We start from the raw sequence: 16,291 nt of genomic DNA, 5'->3' as shown, positions 1-16,291 counted from the left end.
GGTTGCAAAGAGTCTGACATGACTGAGCGACTCACAACTTTCAATTTCACATTGTCTCCCAAGGTGATATGATATAGTTTCTGGGCTCTAAACATCATTCAAACACTGATGACTTGTGATTCCTATTTCCACCTTTGACTCTTCTCCCTTGTTTCAAACTCAAGTTCAATTGTTAACCTGACAACACAGCAGTCTGTGTAGCTGAAGACACTGTTTTGATCTGCCGCCCTCCAAAATCTCTTTCCCTTCTCTCAAGTGTCCTGTATGTGACTGAGCTCTTGCCTGTCTTTTGTCTTACATCTTAACCAAGCTTCCCCTCATTCACTCTGCTCCAATGTATCCTACATCCTTTCTGGTTCTTAGATAGACCAACCTCATCCTTAACTCAGGACTTCTGCATTTGCTCTTTCTTCTTGAATTTCTCGTCCTTCTAGTTTTGTCTTGGCTAATCCCTTGATCTCAGAGGAGCAAGTCACCACGCCTACAGTTGCTCTCATGCCCTAATAGCTCTCTGCACTTTGCCTTATTTTATGACTTATATTTTATTATCTGTCTCTCGACGAAAATAGTGCCTTCATTAAAGCAGGGAATCAGGTCTTATTAATACCTGTAGTCAGAATACCTTTAAAGAGTTCTTGGTACAGAATAGACGTTCAATCACTACATAAGTGTGCAAAGAAATAAAGTTTGGGAGGATATACACACCAAACAGCTAACAGTTCTGAGTGGGGAGATGTGGCAGAGGTAGATTATGAATTGACTTTCCCTTTCTACTAAGATATGTTTCAGTTAGTCTTGAATTATTTGAAATTAAGCTATACTCCTTTAACAATCAGAAAAATTAATAAACTTATTTTCAATTAGAAAAAAGTGGTTGATAAAGTTTTGATGCTTTAAGATAAACTGTGTTGTGGGGAACTTGCCTGGCGGTCTAGTGGTTAAGACTTCACCTTCCAGTACAGGGGGTGTGGGTTCAATCCCTGGTCAGGGAGATAAGATCCTACATGCCAAAAAGCTAGAACATAAAACAGAAGGAATATTGTCATAAATTTAATAAAGACTTAAAACACTAGACTGTGTTTAGCTGGAGGATAATTTTTGTGGGAAACTTTCTTTCTTGAGGGTGATAGGTAAGTAACATGTTACTATATATAGTAAAATCCCTCTGCTTTTGTAAAAGCACTGAAACGTGAAGTAGCAGAAACATTTCACTCAGTTCTCTTTCCTTTGAACTTTACAGCTCTCTCTCTTGTAAATCATTTAAATTGATTTCTTTTTAAAGGTAACAAGATCAAATCATTAGCTTAATGATAACTTGTACTTACTTTTCTTTGCCTTATTATATTTTACATCTCTATTTGATATGTTCATCTTGAACAGGTTTATTTGTTCTTTTCATAAGCGTCCTAAATTTGTAATACTGGCTGTCATTCCCAGGTCTGAATGTTAAGTCAACATATGTTTGAGTGACCTTCAACTTACCAAGTATGGCAGGCCTCTGATTGTTTTGGAACCTCTTCTGATACTTGTGGACTTAGTTCAAGGCCAGTTATTTTATTTTATTTTTTTACCTAATAGGGATGGTTAATTGTTTGCTTTGATCACTCAAGTGAAGCATCTTACCGTGTATAAAAAGTCTAGCTGGAGTCTGTTGTTACATCCTTACCTTTCTCATCACAGACGCTTCTCCTCAGAGGTTTCACATTAGATTTGCAAAATGATGAGCCTCTCTTTGATTTGGGGGATTGTTATAGCAGTGTGCTGTTGTTTATACCTACTTGGAATGAGAAGAAGGTAAGTTTTATCTTTAAATTGCATTTTTGTTCATTCATTTAAGGTTATTTAACTTTCATTGTTATACCATAGAGTTGGTTTTCTGTACTTACAAATGCTGGCATTTTCTTACTTAATATTTTTAAATTAAAAAAAATTTTAAGTATCTTTTTTATTATATCTCACAAGAGATATAATGGCAATGTTTCCTTTTTAGCATTGAAATATATTAGTCTTAATGTAAAAATGGACAAACTTGTTAAACATCACTGACAGAAACTTTGTAAGATCTGTGTGTGTGCGTATGTCTGTGTGTCCACGTGTGCATATAAAGTGTGGGGTAGTAAGGACAGATGTGGTCAGTGGGATCCGCAGTTCTATCTCGTAGATTAAATAGATGCTCTGACTAAATAAATGTTCTCTTTTTAGCTAGTTCTTGTGCACTGTATACACTCAGGCTGAGCTGGACAAGAGCATAGAGCCTGCAGTGATCATCCTGTTATTCTTTTTTTTTTTTTAAGCTTTATTTTATGTATTTATTCAGTTTTAGCTTCACTTGGTCTTTGTTGCTGCAAGGGCTTTCCCTAGTTGTGGTGAGCGGGGGCTACTCTTTGCTGTAGTGCTCAGGCTTCTCACTGCAGTGCTTCCTCTTGTCGTGGAGCACGGGCTCTAGGTGCTCAAACTGCGAGGGCTTCAGGAGTTGGGATGTGTGGACTCGGTGGTTGTGACTCGCTGGCGCCAGACCACAGGCTCAGTAGTTGTGGCACGTGGACTTAGTTGCTCCTCGGTAGGTCAGATCTTCCCAGACCAGGGATCAAACCCATGTCCCCTTAACATCAGGGTTAAGAATCTATTATTATTACTAATGATAATCAATCATGGTGAATTGGGAAACTGCTAAACACATGAGACATCACTTATTTGTGTGCATCATTTACAATTGGTTGAAGAAATACAATAAAGTCAGATATATCCACCATAATTATTTAACTTCTGATTGGTTCAAAGAGCATTTGGGGGAGGGCATATAAATATTCTCGACTATGTCAGTCTCCAAAACAGAATTACCCACTGCATATCTTCAGCTATGTAGGCTGCTATGGGTTGTCCACCTTTTAACAGGTTTTTTTTTTTTTTTCCTTTTCAGTATTTTAATTCAGGCTTAGTAATTTCTATTTTTAATTAAACTGCTTACCTGCAAACTATGAAAATAAAAATCATTATTTTATGCTATGTTATTCTACAAAGAGGGAGAGTGGTTTCTGTTGGAAAATAAATGTTTATTTTATTAAATGAAAACATTTAAAATAGCATGAACATTAAATTATAATGCTAGATTATAAGAAAGGGCATTAAATTATAATCAATAACCATGTCAATACCTATCTTATTCAATTTCATTCTATAATGTGCTAATTTCTCAGATTCCCCTCTTCAACTATCATTACAGAATAATGTTTAAACTATGAAGATTTTTAAAACTTCAATTCTGCAATCCTTTCTGTCATTCAGTATGCTATACCTTTAGAGAAGACAATAAAATAAAACATTTTGAGATACTCAGGCAAACAATGCCTAGAAACAAATATAAACACTACAATGTAATTTCATTTCTACACTGAGAGCAAAAATCTTATTTGCCTTGGTTGATCCTTTTATCCTCATGATTGGGAAGAATAAGCAGCATATATTAGACATTCAGTAAGGGCTTCTCGGGTGGCGCAGGGGTAAAGGATCCCCCTGCCAATGCAGGAGATGCAAGAAATACGGGTTTGATTCCTTGGGTCAGGAAGATCCCCTGGAGATGGAAACGGCAACCCACTCTAGTATTCTTGCCTGGGAAACTTCATGGACAGAGGAGCCTGGCGGACTACAGTCCATGGAGTTGCAAAACAGTTGGACATGATTGAGCATACTGTACACAAACACACGTGTGCACACATACACATACGTGTTTGCTGAATGGATGCATGGATGGATGTATTTATCTATCATTTTTACCAACATACCATGTTACTAAGTTAAGATGACTCATTATTTTAGTAAAGGAGCAGGGCCCCATCAACCAAAAAAAATCAATAAACTATAGAGTTTGAAATTTGACATCAGTGGTAGTAAACTTAAAATACACAAAGAACTATGTACAGTTTTCCATATTTACCATCTTGTTTCTTACAGGCAGATGGGCGAACCCCCTCTGGAGAATGGGGTGATTCCGTATCTGGGTTGTGCTCTGCAATTTGGTGCCAATCCTCTCGAGTTCCTCAGAGCGAATCAAAGGAAACATGGTCATGTTTTCACCTGCAGACTGATGGGAAACTATGTCCACTTCATCACAAATCCCTTGTCATATCATAAAGTACTGTGCCATGGAAAATACTTTGATTGGAAAAAATTTCACTTTACTGCTTCTGCAAAGGTAATCAGATTTGCATTTACATAACATTAGACTTGTTTATTTTCTATCTTGTCTATGTCAATCTATTTAACCATTCTGATGTACTTCAATTGAAAGACAGAGATGTTGAAGAGAGCTACCCTTACATGAAGATTCTTAGAAACACAATAAACCAAATTGGACATAATCTCTTGGTACTAACCATTTAAAAAGTTGAAATAGGTATAGATTTGTCATTTTCTAACCAGTTTACGAGGGTGAAATAAAAACTAAATGTTTTACTGCAGTAGACGGTACTGTATAAGACAGATTAAAAACTCACTCATGTCAATAATTTTTACACACCACCCAAAGTGCACGTGGGAACTTAACGTTCAATAGTTGTTTTACCACACTCATGCCACACAATTGTTTAATTTTGTTAAGGAATTGTCCATATATTTTGGCATCACTTTAAAAGGCTCTTCTACAGAGAAAAATGAATCAATATTAAGTGAGTTTCTGCAAAGAAATATTAGACCTGGTCTCTGCTCCTAAGTAACTTAAAATCTGGTTAAGATATATCTACAAAGAATATGAAAGAGAACCAATGATAAAAAAAAATTCTTCAAACTTCCCTGGTGGTCCAGTGGCTAAGACTCTGCACTCCCAATGCAGAGGGCCTGGGTTCGATCCCTAGTCAGGGAACTAGATCACAGATACCTCAACTAAGAGTTCCCAAGTACCCTAATTAAGACCCAGTGCAGCCAAATAAATAAATAAACATTTTAAAGAAATACTCTTGATTAACGCCAAATTAACATGCAAATAAATGTAGAAGCATAGAAAAATAAGAAAGAGAAGAGCAGAGTGGTACAAGGAAGGAAGTTTCACTGATAATCTGGGACTTAAAGTTGGCCTTGAAGGATGTGATTTGGCCATTTATTTGAAGAGTTATTTCAAATATAACTGCTATGAAATTGCAGGTGGGAAGGCTGGTTCCCCCTCCTCCCCTTTTTTAACAAGTAGAGAATCATGAAGAATCACGCTGTTTACTATTCCTGCTGCTAAGTCACTTCAGTTGTGTGACCCTATGGACCACAGCCCGCCAGGCTCCTCCGTCCAGGGGATTCTCCAGACAAGAGTACTGGAGTGGGTTGCCATGCCCTCCTCATTTACTAGTCCCGGGTCAGGCTTAATTTCTTTTTCTCCCCACATTTTATTGCCCATCAGGCATTTGGACACAGAAGCATTGACCCGAGTGATGGAAACACCACTGATACCATAAGCAAAACTATCATCAAGACCCTGCAGGGTGACGCTTTGAGCTCCCTCACGGAAGCCATGATGGGAAACCTCCAGCTTGTCCTGAGACCCCAGGGGCCACCACAGCCCCCCACACCCACCTGGGTGACCGAGGGGATGTACTCCTTCTGCTACCGGGTCATGTTTGAAGCTGGCTACTTGACGCTCTTTGGCCGCGATCTCGCAGGGCAAGATGCCCAAAAGGCGCTCATTCTAAACAGCCTGGACAACTTCAAGCAATTTGACAAAATCTTCCCTGCCCTGGTGGCTGGCTTCCCCATCCACGTGTTCAAGACAGGACACTACGCCCGGGAGAAGCTGACGGAGGGCTTGAGACTCCAGAAGTTCAGAGAAAGAGACCACATCTCAGAGCTGGTCAGATTTTTGAATGACACATTCGCCACTTTGGACGACACAGAGAGAGCCAAGTCACTCCTCGCAGTCCTCTGGGCATCGCAAGCAAACACCATTCCAGCCACTTTCTGGAGCTTGTTTCAGATGATTAGGTAATTAGCAGATTATCCATTAATTTCTTTATTTTAGTTGAAAGCAGAAATTCAACCATTGTAACTCAAAGAAAAACTCATGGTACCTTCTCATGCTGTCAATCATGAATGTGGCATTTACCCTCATAAATGTTCAACATTTACATCGGGTCATCTGATCCTCTAAAAAGAGCTGTGACCGGTAAATGCATCTTATAGAAGCAGAGACTGATCATCCTGGGGAAAGGAACGTACTGGTACAGGGTCAATGAGGCTGTCTGCACCCAGAGCCCTTCTCCTTAAGGCCAGGTTGTTCTTCATGACGCCTCTTTAAGTGCATGAATTTGGTCTTTATAATCATAAAAATATCCTTATATGATTGCTGATGAACTGTCAGCAAAAAGGACAGTGCGTGCATGCTTGCTAAGTCACTTCAGCCTGCCTACATTAGCTGTTTTTTCACTCAGTTAGTGGTTGCTGTAATACTATTTGACCAACTCTAATACCTATGAATCAATCATAATATACTGTTATTGATGGAATTTAGCTAGATTTTGCCTTTTAAGTTCAGCTCAGTTCAGTTGCTCAGTCGTGTCCGACTCTGCAACCCCATGAATCGCAGCACGCCAGGCCTCCCTGTCCATCACCAACTCCTGGAGTTCACTCAGACTCACGTCCATCGAGTCAGTGATGCCATCCAGCCGTCTCATCCTCTGTTGTCCCCTTCTCCTCCTGCCCCCAATCCCTCCCAGCATCAGAGTCTTTTCCAATGAATCAACTCTTCGCATGAGGTGGCCAAAGTACTGGAGTTTCAGCTTTAGCATCATTCCTTCTAAAGAAATCCCAGGGCCAATCTCCTTCAGAATGGACTGGTTAGATCTCCTTACAGTCCAAGGGACTCTCAAGAGCCTTCTCCAACACCACAGTTCAAAAGCATCAATTCTTCGGCGCTCAGCTTTCTTCACAGTCCAACTCTCACATCCGTACATGACCACTGGAAAAACCATAGCCTTGCCTTTTAAACACTGTATATAAAAAAAAAACTTGGATGCAACATAAACTTTGCATAAGGTGATTTCTTTCCCAAAGGTTAGTCTTTTGGGAATTTGACATTCAAACGTTTTATTGAATTATTCCAGTTAAACTGGATGTTGCACAGACACAAAATTACTCTTCAATTGGATTGGGAATGCCAAAGTTCTGTTGAGGGCTTCTAATTTTATGTCTTTAAAATATATATATTTTTTAATTTCAGATAAAAAACTCATCTGTCTCAAAGATTAAATGTCTTCTAAAATGTTTACTTCGGAAGGCTCTGTCTGGAGTAAATTCACATATTAACAGCAAGGTTACAACAGCAGTTTTATATCCTATAAGCAATAGTAGTGATTTCCTGACAGTCATGCAGAAACATCAATCAGATGTTTCTGAGACTGTGATCCTGGTCCATGGACACCTCACCACGTGCTGAGGATCCAGTGAGTGTCAGTGTCCTAAAATGAAGTCGCATTCATTTCACAGGTCCAAGTGTCAGAGGAATAAATTATCATACAAGTGGAAAAGCTGCTTTATGTGGAATCATAGGGATTTTAAGAGTGAATTTAAATTTCCTTTGGCAGTTTAGCTAGTACTTTAGAATCGTTATCTTGGAGGCAACTTTCTCTCTCACTTGCCATGTAATGACTACTTTGACCACTTAATCCTCACTAGAATCACTTATTTAAAAGTCTAGCCAAAGTTTTACTTTTATGTAGCGAGACCCTTTCATCAGTTCTTGCTGATATCCAAGGACTTAAAAAACTATAGGGATTTCCTTGGTGGTTCAGGGCTAAGACTCCATACTCCCAGTGCAGGGGCCCAGATTCGATCCCTGGTCAGGGACTAAGAGTTCACAAGCCGCAACTAAGAGTTCACACGCTCCAACTAAGGCCTGGAGTAACTAGAAAAATACTTTAAAAGCACAACTATAAAACAGAGTAAAAAATAAATGGGAATGTCCCTGTATCACCTTCTCTGTATCTTGACCTGTATCTGATTAAAAGAAGGGGGAAATGCCTATTTGCAGACTTTTTGGTAGAGAAAAAACTTATGCTCTGTACATCTTTTCTTTTCTCTTAACTTTTCATAGAAACCCGGAGGCAATGAAAGCGGCCACTGAAGAAGTAAATAAAACACTAGAGAACGCTGGTCAAAAAGTTAGCTTTGAAGACAGTCCTATTCATTTGAATCAGACACAGCTGGACAACATGCCTGTGCTAGGTGTGCTTGTGTGTGTGTTCCGTGTTATTTTCTGTGTCCTCCTACCCGCGATCGTCAGCTCACATCACACACTTACTTGCTGAAGGCGTCATGTCCCATCTGACCCTCCAGCAACCCTATGCCTGGAGACTAGTACTGTTTCTATATAACAAGTGAGCAGACGGGCATTTACAGGTTACATCACAGCCTGGGATGGGATGGAGGAACCAGTGACAGCCTGACATGGAGCTCTTGACCCTATACTCTCAAGCTCTTCTCTGCACTTCCTCCCTTGTTACTGCTTTTACCACTCTTCTTATAGTTAGTACATTATTCGTGTGCATGAAATCAAAGGGGAAATGGTATCACCATGAAACCACAATTAGCTGCATGGGTTGGGAAATGGGGTGGACGGTTATTTCATTGAAAAATGTTTGATTCTCTGGATTTTATAGAAATACAGAAGTACTATGTTTTTAAGTAAGAAAAAAGTTTTCTCTTGCTTTTGTTATGTTTCTTTAGAGGAAAGAAACCAGTGTATGCTTTCAGGGCAGTGTGTCTTAGCGGAAGGGACAGGGAGGCAAGAAGCACGGGCCCCGTGGGAGGACTCTGACTTGCTGTGGAGACCTCGGACATGTCATTTCACTTTGGGGACCTTATTTTCTCATTTGTGAAATCAAGTGCTAACGTGCTATGATTTTATGCACAATTGTGTGATGAGCACTTAAAGCACGACAATTAAAAGGACAGAAACTGGAAGGTCTCATCATATATTTCAGCTATTCTCAGCATGTTCTTTGTGTCCCTTTATGTCCCTACGAGAATGCAGGGTGTACTCACATAACCCCAGGCAGTGTAATGATAAGTACAGGTTCTTATAAACACCGAATCCCAGGGATGGAAGAGCCTGGTAAGCTGCTGTCTATGGGGTCACACAGTTGGACACGGCTGAAGTGACTTAGCAGCAGAAACAGCAACATAGACACCAAAGTGAAGCTGCATCTTGAACAAATATTTCCATAAAAAAGTGTTAGTATATTAAATATCAAAAGTGATAAACTTTGAATAATTCACATAAAAGTTATTTACTGATTTTTTGTAATTATTAGATGTCTAGTATCGTGTAGAAATAAGATTGTTTTTCTCTAAAATTATGAAAGTCTAGTTCTCATTGATGATCAAGATTATATCAAGAGATTATAACTCAGATTATTGGATTAAAAATACATTAGGCACAACTAAACCATTGATCACAGCACATAAAAAAGTTTGAGAAATTTGGATCTGGCCAGCTTCCCCTAGTCTGTTTAGGTTTGTGTTACTGGCTGCTAGGGGTATATCAGACTCTAGATTACATGGCCTTATAAATACTTTGTTCTTTCTTCTTCTTTTTCTCTCCTCCTTTATTCCTCTTAAAATCTTTAGACAGTATCATCAAGGAGTCTCTGAGACTTTCCAGTGCTTCCCTCAACATCCGTACTGCTAAAGAGGACTTCACTTTGCACCTCCAGGACGGTTCCTATAATATCCGCAAAGATGACATCATAGCTCTTTATCCACAGTTAATGCATTTAGATCCAGAAATCTACCCAGACCCGTTGGTAAGTGACTGTTCATCAAAGTTCAGTGTCCGGGTGATGTGTACTCAGACTGAAATAAAGAGGAAATTTACCACTGCAGAATTCATTTGATCATTGAAACCACAGGGATTGTCTCTTTTATTAATGTCAAATATTCATATTATATTTTGGAGAATTTGGATGATGGCTGAAATTTTAATTTTTATTCTTGGTATTTGCCATCATATCTCTACTAGAGGCTTCCCTGGTGGCTCAGCAGTAAAGAATCCACCTGCCAATGCAGGAGACACAGGTTCAGTCCCTGGGTCAGGAGGATCCCCTGGAGGAGGAAATGGCAAACCACTCCAGTATTCATGCCTGGGAAATCCCATGGACAGAGGAGCCTTTTGGGCTACTACCCATGGTGTTCCAGAAGAGTGAGACATGACTTAGTGACTAAATATCAACAACAACAATCTCTAATAGATTATATCTGCAGTTGCAATAATAAAGCTGCCTCCTTCCTTCCTTAAAAAGTGCCTCTTCCCAAGTCTAGGAAATTAGAGGCTAATATACTGACTCCTCTAATTTCTGATCTAAATCCTTCTTTCTCGTTCTGCCTAAGGGAGGGAGGAACTAGTCACCCAGGTAGGATGGTAGGTATAAAGCTCTCCCATTCCCCTCAATTCTCTTTACATTCCTATTTCTTATTACTTTCTGATTCAAGGTAGGGTATGTGCTATGTTACTCATATATTGGATTAAAAAAGAAAATAACCCTTTGGAACTTCCAGGTTTAGAAAAAGATTCTTTTTAAACTAGCTTATGCATTTGTTTCCTTTGTATCTTTATTGCAGACTTTTAAATATGATCGCTATCTTGATGAAAATGGGAAGACAAAGACCACCTTCTACAGTAATGGACTCAAGTTAAAATATTACTACATGCCCTTTGGGTCAGGAGTCACTATATGTCCTGGAAGATTATTCGCTGTCCAGGAAATCAAGCAGTTTTTGATCCTGATGCTTTCCTATTTCGAACTGGAGCTTGTGGAGAGCTGTGTCAAATGTCCACCTTTGGACCAATCCCGGGCAGGCTTGGGCATTTTACCACCATTATATGATACTGAGTTTAGATATAAATTCAAGCATTCGTGAACATATGCTTGGAGGCCCCCTGGTGCTGTTACAAGGCTGCGGGCACCATCACTCACCGGTGCCCTGTGGGCAGACGTGTTTAGTGGCAGTATGACGGTGCAGCAGGTTCCCTTCTGCCCAGCAGTGCTTGCTTGTGAATCTTAACGTTTTGGTGATGGTTTCCAGATGCTGTTTCAGACTCTGCAAGTGAAAAAAAAAAGAAACTAGTTTCTAGAAGCACAATAATTTGTTTTCATTTGAATAAGTCTGTGAGTGTTCACATTGCCAGGAACTGAACTTTATTATTTTCAGAGGAAAAAGTCTTTTTTTTTTGCTTGTTTTTTCCCAGAGTATTTGGCAAAAGTTCTTCTTTTTTTGTTTTCCTAAGGAAACTGTTTTATTTTTATATAAACCTCCCACGGTTATACAAAAGGTACACATTCACGTTTTAGTGAAAATGCATGACTTTCTGATCAGATATGGGGCTCTTTGGGCATAGATGTATATTACAGAGGATATTTTAAAGGATTATATCATGCCTTTTAATAAAAATTTTTTTCAGCTTTCCTTATATCTAGTATTTATAGCTTTTAAAATGACTGTCTTGATGTCTTGAGAACATTAAAGATGGTTTTACTATATTCTCTTTATATTTAATTTATTTTTGCTGGAAACTCTAATATCTGTGTCAGGTTTCAATCATTTTACCTACACTTTTATTAGATTTCATATTAATTGGAAGATTTTTTTTTCCAGAAAAGGCAGGTTTTTTTCTGATGTTATTAACATGCATCCATGAAAACAATGTAGCTCTCATGTGATGTATTTTAAAATTAAAATTGGATGATAATGACCATCTGAATGTTTTGGATATGAAACTGCAAAGAATTCATTAAATTGGCATTGTGTTTTATTTGAAAACTTTTTATCTTTAAACAAGTTGTAATCAAAGGAAATATAGTTTAGGCTATAGGACAGTGTTCAGCTACTGTGTACAACAGTGCTTTAGTGAAATATTTTAAGTACTGGAGTTATGAACTGTAATACTTTACTGATATTTCTCTATGTATATATTGTAAATTATATTTAACTTTTTCCTTGCACTACAAATACTAAGATATATTGTAATATTTGCTAATGTTGAAATGATTCACTTTTCAGAAATAAAAGTGTGAATTTTTGTTTTAAATTTTTAAGTATTCCAAATGTTTAAAGCGATCACCTACTAAGTTACAACAATTTTGCTCATTTTGCATCTCATAGAAAAAGCAAAATAATTATTCACTCAAAAATCTCCTCCATACTTTATAAAATTCATTAAAGATTTTAAATCTATTTATTTAATTCATTAGTAATTGAATTTATTAATAATATAACCATGGGATTATCTCCCATGTAAGTTATTTTTCATATCAAGAAAATTAAACTCATTTACATGTGCCCCAAGATTAACAAAATCCCCTTTTACAAAAAATTTGTTTTAGACTAAATTTCTAATATGGTTCCCTAATATATTTCATACAGATGCATCCTGGAGATATAATGGGTTTGGCTCCAGTTCAGTTCAGTCGCTCAGTTGTGTCCGACTCTTTGCGACCCCATGAATCTCAGCACGCCAGGCCTCCCTGTCCATCACCAACTCCCGGAGTTCACTCAGACTCACGTTCATCGAGTCAGTGATGCCATCCAGCCATCTCATCCTCTGTCATCCCCTTCTCCTCTTGCCCCCAATCCCTCCCAGCATCAGAGTCTTTTCCAATGAGTCAACTCTTCGCATGAGGTTGCCAAAGTACTGGAGTTTCAGCTTTAGCATCATTCCTTCCAAAGAACACCCAGGACCGATCTCCTTTAGAATGGACTGGTTGGATCTCCTTTGGTTCCAGACCAACCCAATAAAGCAAGTCACAAGAATTTTTTGGTTTCTGAGTGTATATAAAAGTTATGTTTTTACAGTATATTTTAGTCTATTAAATGTGCAATAGCATTATACCCGAACAAACAATGTACATACCTTAATTTAAAATACTTAATTGCTAAAAAGTGCTAATCATCACCTGATGGTTTGAACTTCTTTCAGAATTGGAGTGAGTCCTCTCAAACCCTGCCACTGCTTTAGCAACTAAGTTTACGTATCCTCAGTTCTTTGTTGTCACTTCAGCTACTTTCATGGCATCTCCCCCAGGAGTAGATTCCATCTCCAGATACCACTTATCAGAAGAACTCATCATATGTTAAAGTTTTATCCTGAGGAAGCAGCAACTCACTCACATCTCCAGACCCCATTTCTAGTTCCCCCCACTATTTCCACCATATCTGCAGTTATTTCCTCCACTGAAGTCTTGAACTTCTCAAAGTTATCTATCAAGGTTTGGAATCAACTTTCTCCAAACTCCTGTTGATATTTTTGACCTCTTCTCATGAAATATGAATGTTCTTAATGGCATCTTGAGTAATGAATCCTTTCCCTAAGATTTTCAAATCACTTTACCTGGCTCTAGCAGAGGAATCACTGTCTATGGCAATATATACTTCTTATGAAATACATATTTCTTAAAGAATAACACTTGAAAGTCAAAATTACTCCTTGATCCATGGGCTGCAAAAAAGATGTTGTGTTAGCAGGCACGGGAAGAGTAATTAACCTAATAGTTCATCTCCAGCAGAGCTCTTGGGTGACCAGGGGCATTGTCAAAGAGCAGTAATATTTTGAAAGAGATCTTTTTGTCAGCATGGTAGGTCTCAATAGTGGGCTTAGGATAGTCAGTAAACCATGTTGTAAACATACGTGCTGTCATCCAGGCTTTTCTGTCCCATCTATGGAGCTCAGTCAGAGTATGTTGAGCATAATTCTTACGTGCCCTGGGATTTTCAAAATTGTAAAGGATCATTGGCTTCAACTTAAAGTCACCAGCTGCATTAGCCCCTGATGAGACAGTCAGGCTGTCCTTCAAAGTTTTGAAGTCATGCATTCACTTCTCCCCTCTAACCAGGAAACCCTGAGATGGCATCTTCTTCCAACACAAGGCTGTTTCTTCTACACTGAAAACCTGTTGCTTAGTGTAGCCACCTTTATGATTATCATGATTAGCTAGATCTTCTGGGTAATTTGCTGCAGTTTCTACATCAGCACTTGCTGCTTCATTTTGCACTTCGATGCTATGCAGACAACTTCTTTCCTTAAATCTCATGAACCAACCTCTGCTGCCTTCAAACTTTTCTTCTGTAGCTTCCACACCTCTCTCAGCCTTTACAGAACTGAATACAGTTAGGACCTTGCTCTGGATTAGGCTCTGATTAAGGGAATGTTGTGGTTGGTTTGACCTTCTATCCAGGCCGCTAAAACCTTCTCCATATCAGCAATAAGGCTGTTTCACTCTCTTATTGTTCCTGTGTTCACTGGAACAGCACTTTTCGTTCCTTCAGGAACTTCCCCTTTGCATTTACATCTTGACTAACTGGTATAAATCTGTATGCAGGTCAGGAAGCAACAGTTAGAACTGGACATGGAACAACAGACTGGTTTCAAATAGGAAAAGGAGTACATCAGGGCTTTATATTGTCACCCTGCTTATTTAACTTCTATGCAGAGTACATCACGAGAAACGCTGGGCTGGAAGAAGCACAAGCTGGAATCAAGATTGCTGGGAGAAATATCAATAACTTCAGATATGCCGATGATACCACCCTTATGGCAGAAAGTGAAGAACTAAAGAGCCTCTTGATGAAAGTGAAAGAGAGTGAAAAAGTTGGCTTAAAGCTCAACATTCAGAAAACTGAGATCATGGCATCTGGTCCCATCACTTCATGGCAAATAGATGGGCAAACAGTGGATATAGTGACAGACTTTATTTTTGGGGGCTCCAAAATCACTGCAGATGGTGACTGCAGCCATTAAATTAAAAGATGTTTACTCCTTGGAAGAAAATTTATGACAAACCTAGACAGCATACTAAAAAGCAGAGACATTACTTTGCCAACAAAGGTCCATCTAGTCAAAGCTATGGTTTTTCCAGTAGTCATGTATGAATGTGAGAGTTGGACTATAAAGAAAGTTGAGTGCCAAAGAATTGATGCTTTTGAACTGTGGTGTTGGAGGAGATTCTGGAGAGTCCCTTGGACTGCAAGGAGATCCAACCAGTCAATCCTAAAGGAGATCAGTCCCGAATATTCATTGAAAGGACTGATGTTGAAGGTGAAACTCCAGCTGATGGGGCCACCTGATGCAAAAAACTAACTCATTGGAAAAGACCCTGATGCTGGGAAAGGTTGAAGGCAGGAGGAGATGGGGACGACAGAGGATGAGATGGTTGGATGGCATCACCGACTCAATAAACATGAGTTTGAGTAAACTCCAGGAGTTGGTGATGGACAGGGAGGCCTGGCATGCTGCAGTCCATGGGGTTCAAAGAGTCGTACACGACTGAGTGACTGAACTGAACTGAACTGAACTGGTATGAGTCCTAGCTTTCAGTCTGTCTCAGCTTGGACATGCCTTCCTCACCAAACATCATCATTTCTAGCTTTTAATTTATGAGAGACATGGGACTCTTCCTTTCACTTGAACACTTAGAGGCCATTGTAGGGTTATTAATTGTCCTAATTTCAATTCTGTGGTGTCTCAGGAGATAGGGAGGCCTGGGGAGAGGGAGGGAGACAGGAGAACAGCCAGCAGATGGAGCAATTAGAACGCACACAGCATTGATTAAGTTCATTCTCTTACTTGAACATGGTTCAAATGGTTACAATAGTAACATCCAAGATCACGGATCACACCATAGCAAATATAATAATAATGAAAATATTTAAAATATTTCAAGACTTACCGAAATGTGACACAGAGACCAGAGTAACAAATGCTGTTGGAAAATGGGGCTAACACACTTGCTTGATGCAGGGTTGTCACAAACCTTGTTAAAAAAAAAAAAAAAAAAACAGCATCTGTGGAGCAGAATAAAGGGAAGTGCAATAGAATGAGGCATGCCTGTCTCTTGCTGAATGTGTCCACACATCTTTCCACATCTTTATTCTTGTATAATAGGGGTTGCCAGTCCATAGCACTGTGGGCCAAAGGTGTCCTGTTTGTGTACAGATTGAAACCTGAGTGGCTTTTACGTTTTTTATTGGTTGGACAAAATCAAGAGAATAATAATATTTCATGACATATGGAAATTACACAAAGCTCAGATTTCCATGTCCATAAGTAAACTTTTTTTTAAATTTATTTTTGGCTACGCTGGGTCTTTGTTGCTACGCAGGGTTTTTCTCTAGTTGCAGCGAGCAGGGACTACTCTCTAGTTGCAGCGCTCAGGCTTCCCGTGGTGGCTTTTCTTGTTACAGCGCATGTGCTCTAGGGCATGCAGACATCAATAGTTGCAGCTTGCAGGCTCTGTAGCGTGGGCTCAGCAGTTCTGGTGCACGG

General features: G+C 39.1%; 1 protein-coding gene and 1 non-coding gene across 2 annotated transcripts; both read left to right on the top strand.

Annotated features, from left to right (window-relative positions):
* Positions 1–1,557: 1,557 nt before the first annotated feature.
* On the top strand, positions 1,558–12,061 carry LOC133260448 (cytochrome P450 7A1). The gene is made up of 6 exons (XM_061438791.1): positions 1,558–1,794; positions 3,952–4,192; positions 5,384–5,961; positions 8,069–8,199; positions 9,604–9,779; positions 10,594–12,061. The coding sequence occupies exons 1-6, from the start codon at positions 1,718–1,720 to the stop codon at positions 10,891–10,893; spliced, it is 1,503 nt and encodes a 500-aa protein (XP_061294775.1). The 5' UTR covers positions 1,558–1,717; the 3' UTR covers positions 10,894–12,061.
* TRNAG-CCC (transfer RNA glycine (anticodon CCC)) lies at positions 4,786–4,858 on the top strand. Its single transcript has one exon. It is a non-coding gene; the product is annotated as a tRNA-Gly (tRNA).
* Positions 12,062–16,291: the final 4,230 nt, after the last annotated feature.

Source organism: Bos javanicus, chromosome 14, assembly GCF_032452875.1.
Source record: "Bos javanicus breed banteng chromosome 14, ARS-OSU_banteng_1.0, whole genome shotgun sequence".
Classification (NCBI taxonomy): Eukaryota; Metazoa; Chordata; class Mammalia; order Artiodactyla; family Bovidae; genus Bos; species Bos javanicus.
The sequence above is the reverse complement of the archived record's forward strand: the minus strand, read 5'-3'. Positions and strand labels throughout refer to the sequence as shown.

Bases quoted from the DNA above. Each gene is read 5' to 3' on its own strand.
- LOC133260448 (XM_061438791.1), top strand. From the start codon at position 1,718: ATGATGAGCCTCTCTTTGATTTGGGGGATTGTTATAGCAGTGTGCTGT. The intron at 1,795-3,951 runs GTAAGTTTTATC...TGTTTCTTACAG, and splicing joins CTACTTGGAATGAGAAGAAG to GCAGATGGGCGAACCCCCTC. The intron at 4,193-5,383 runs GTAATCAGATTT...ATTGCCCATCAG, and splicing joins ACTTTACTGCTTCTGCAAAG to GCATTTGGACACAGAAGCAT.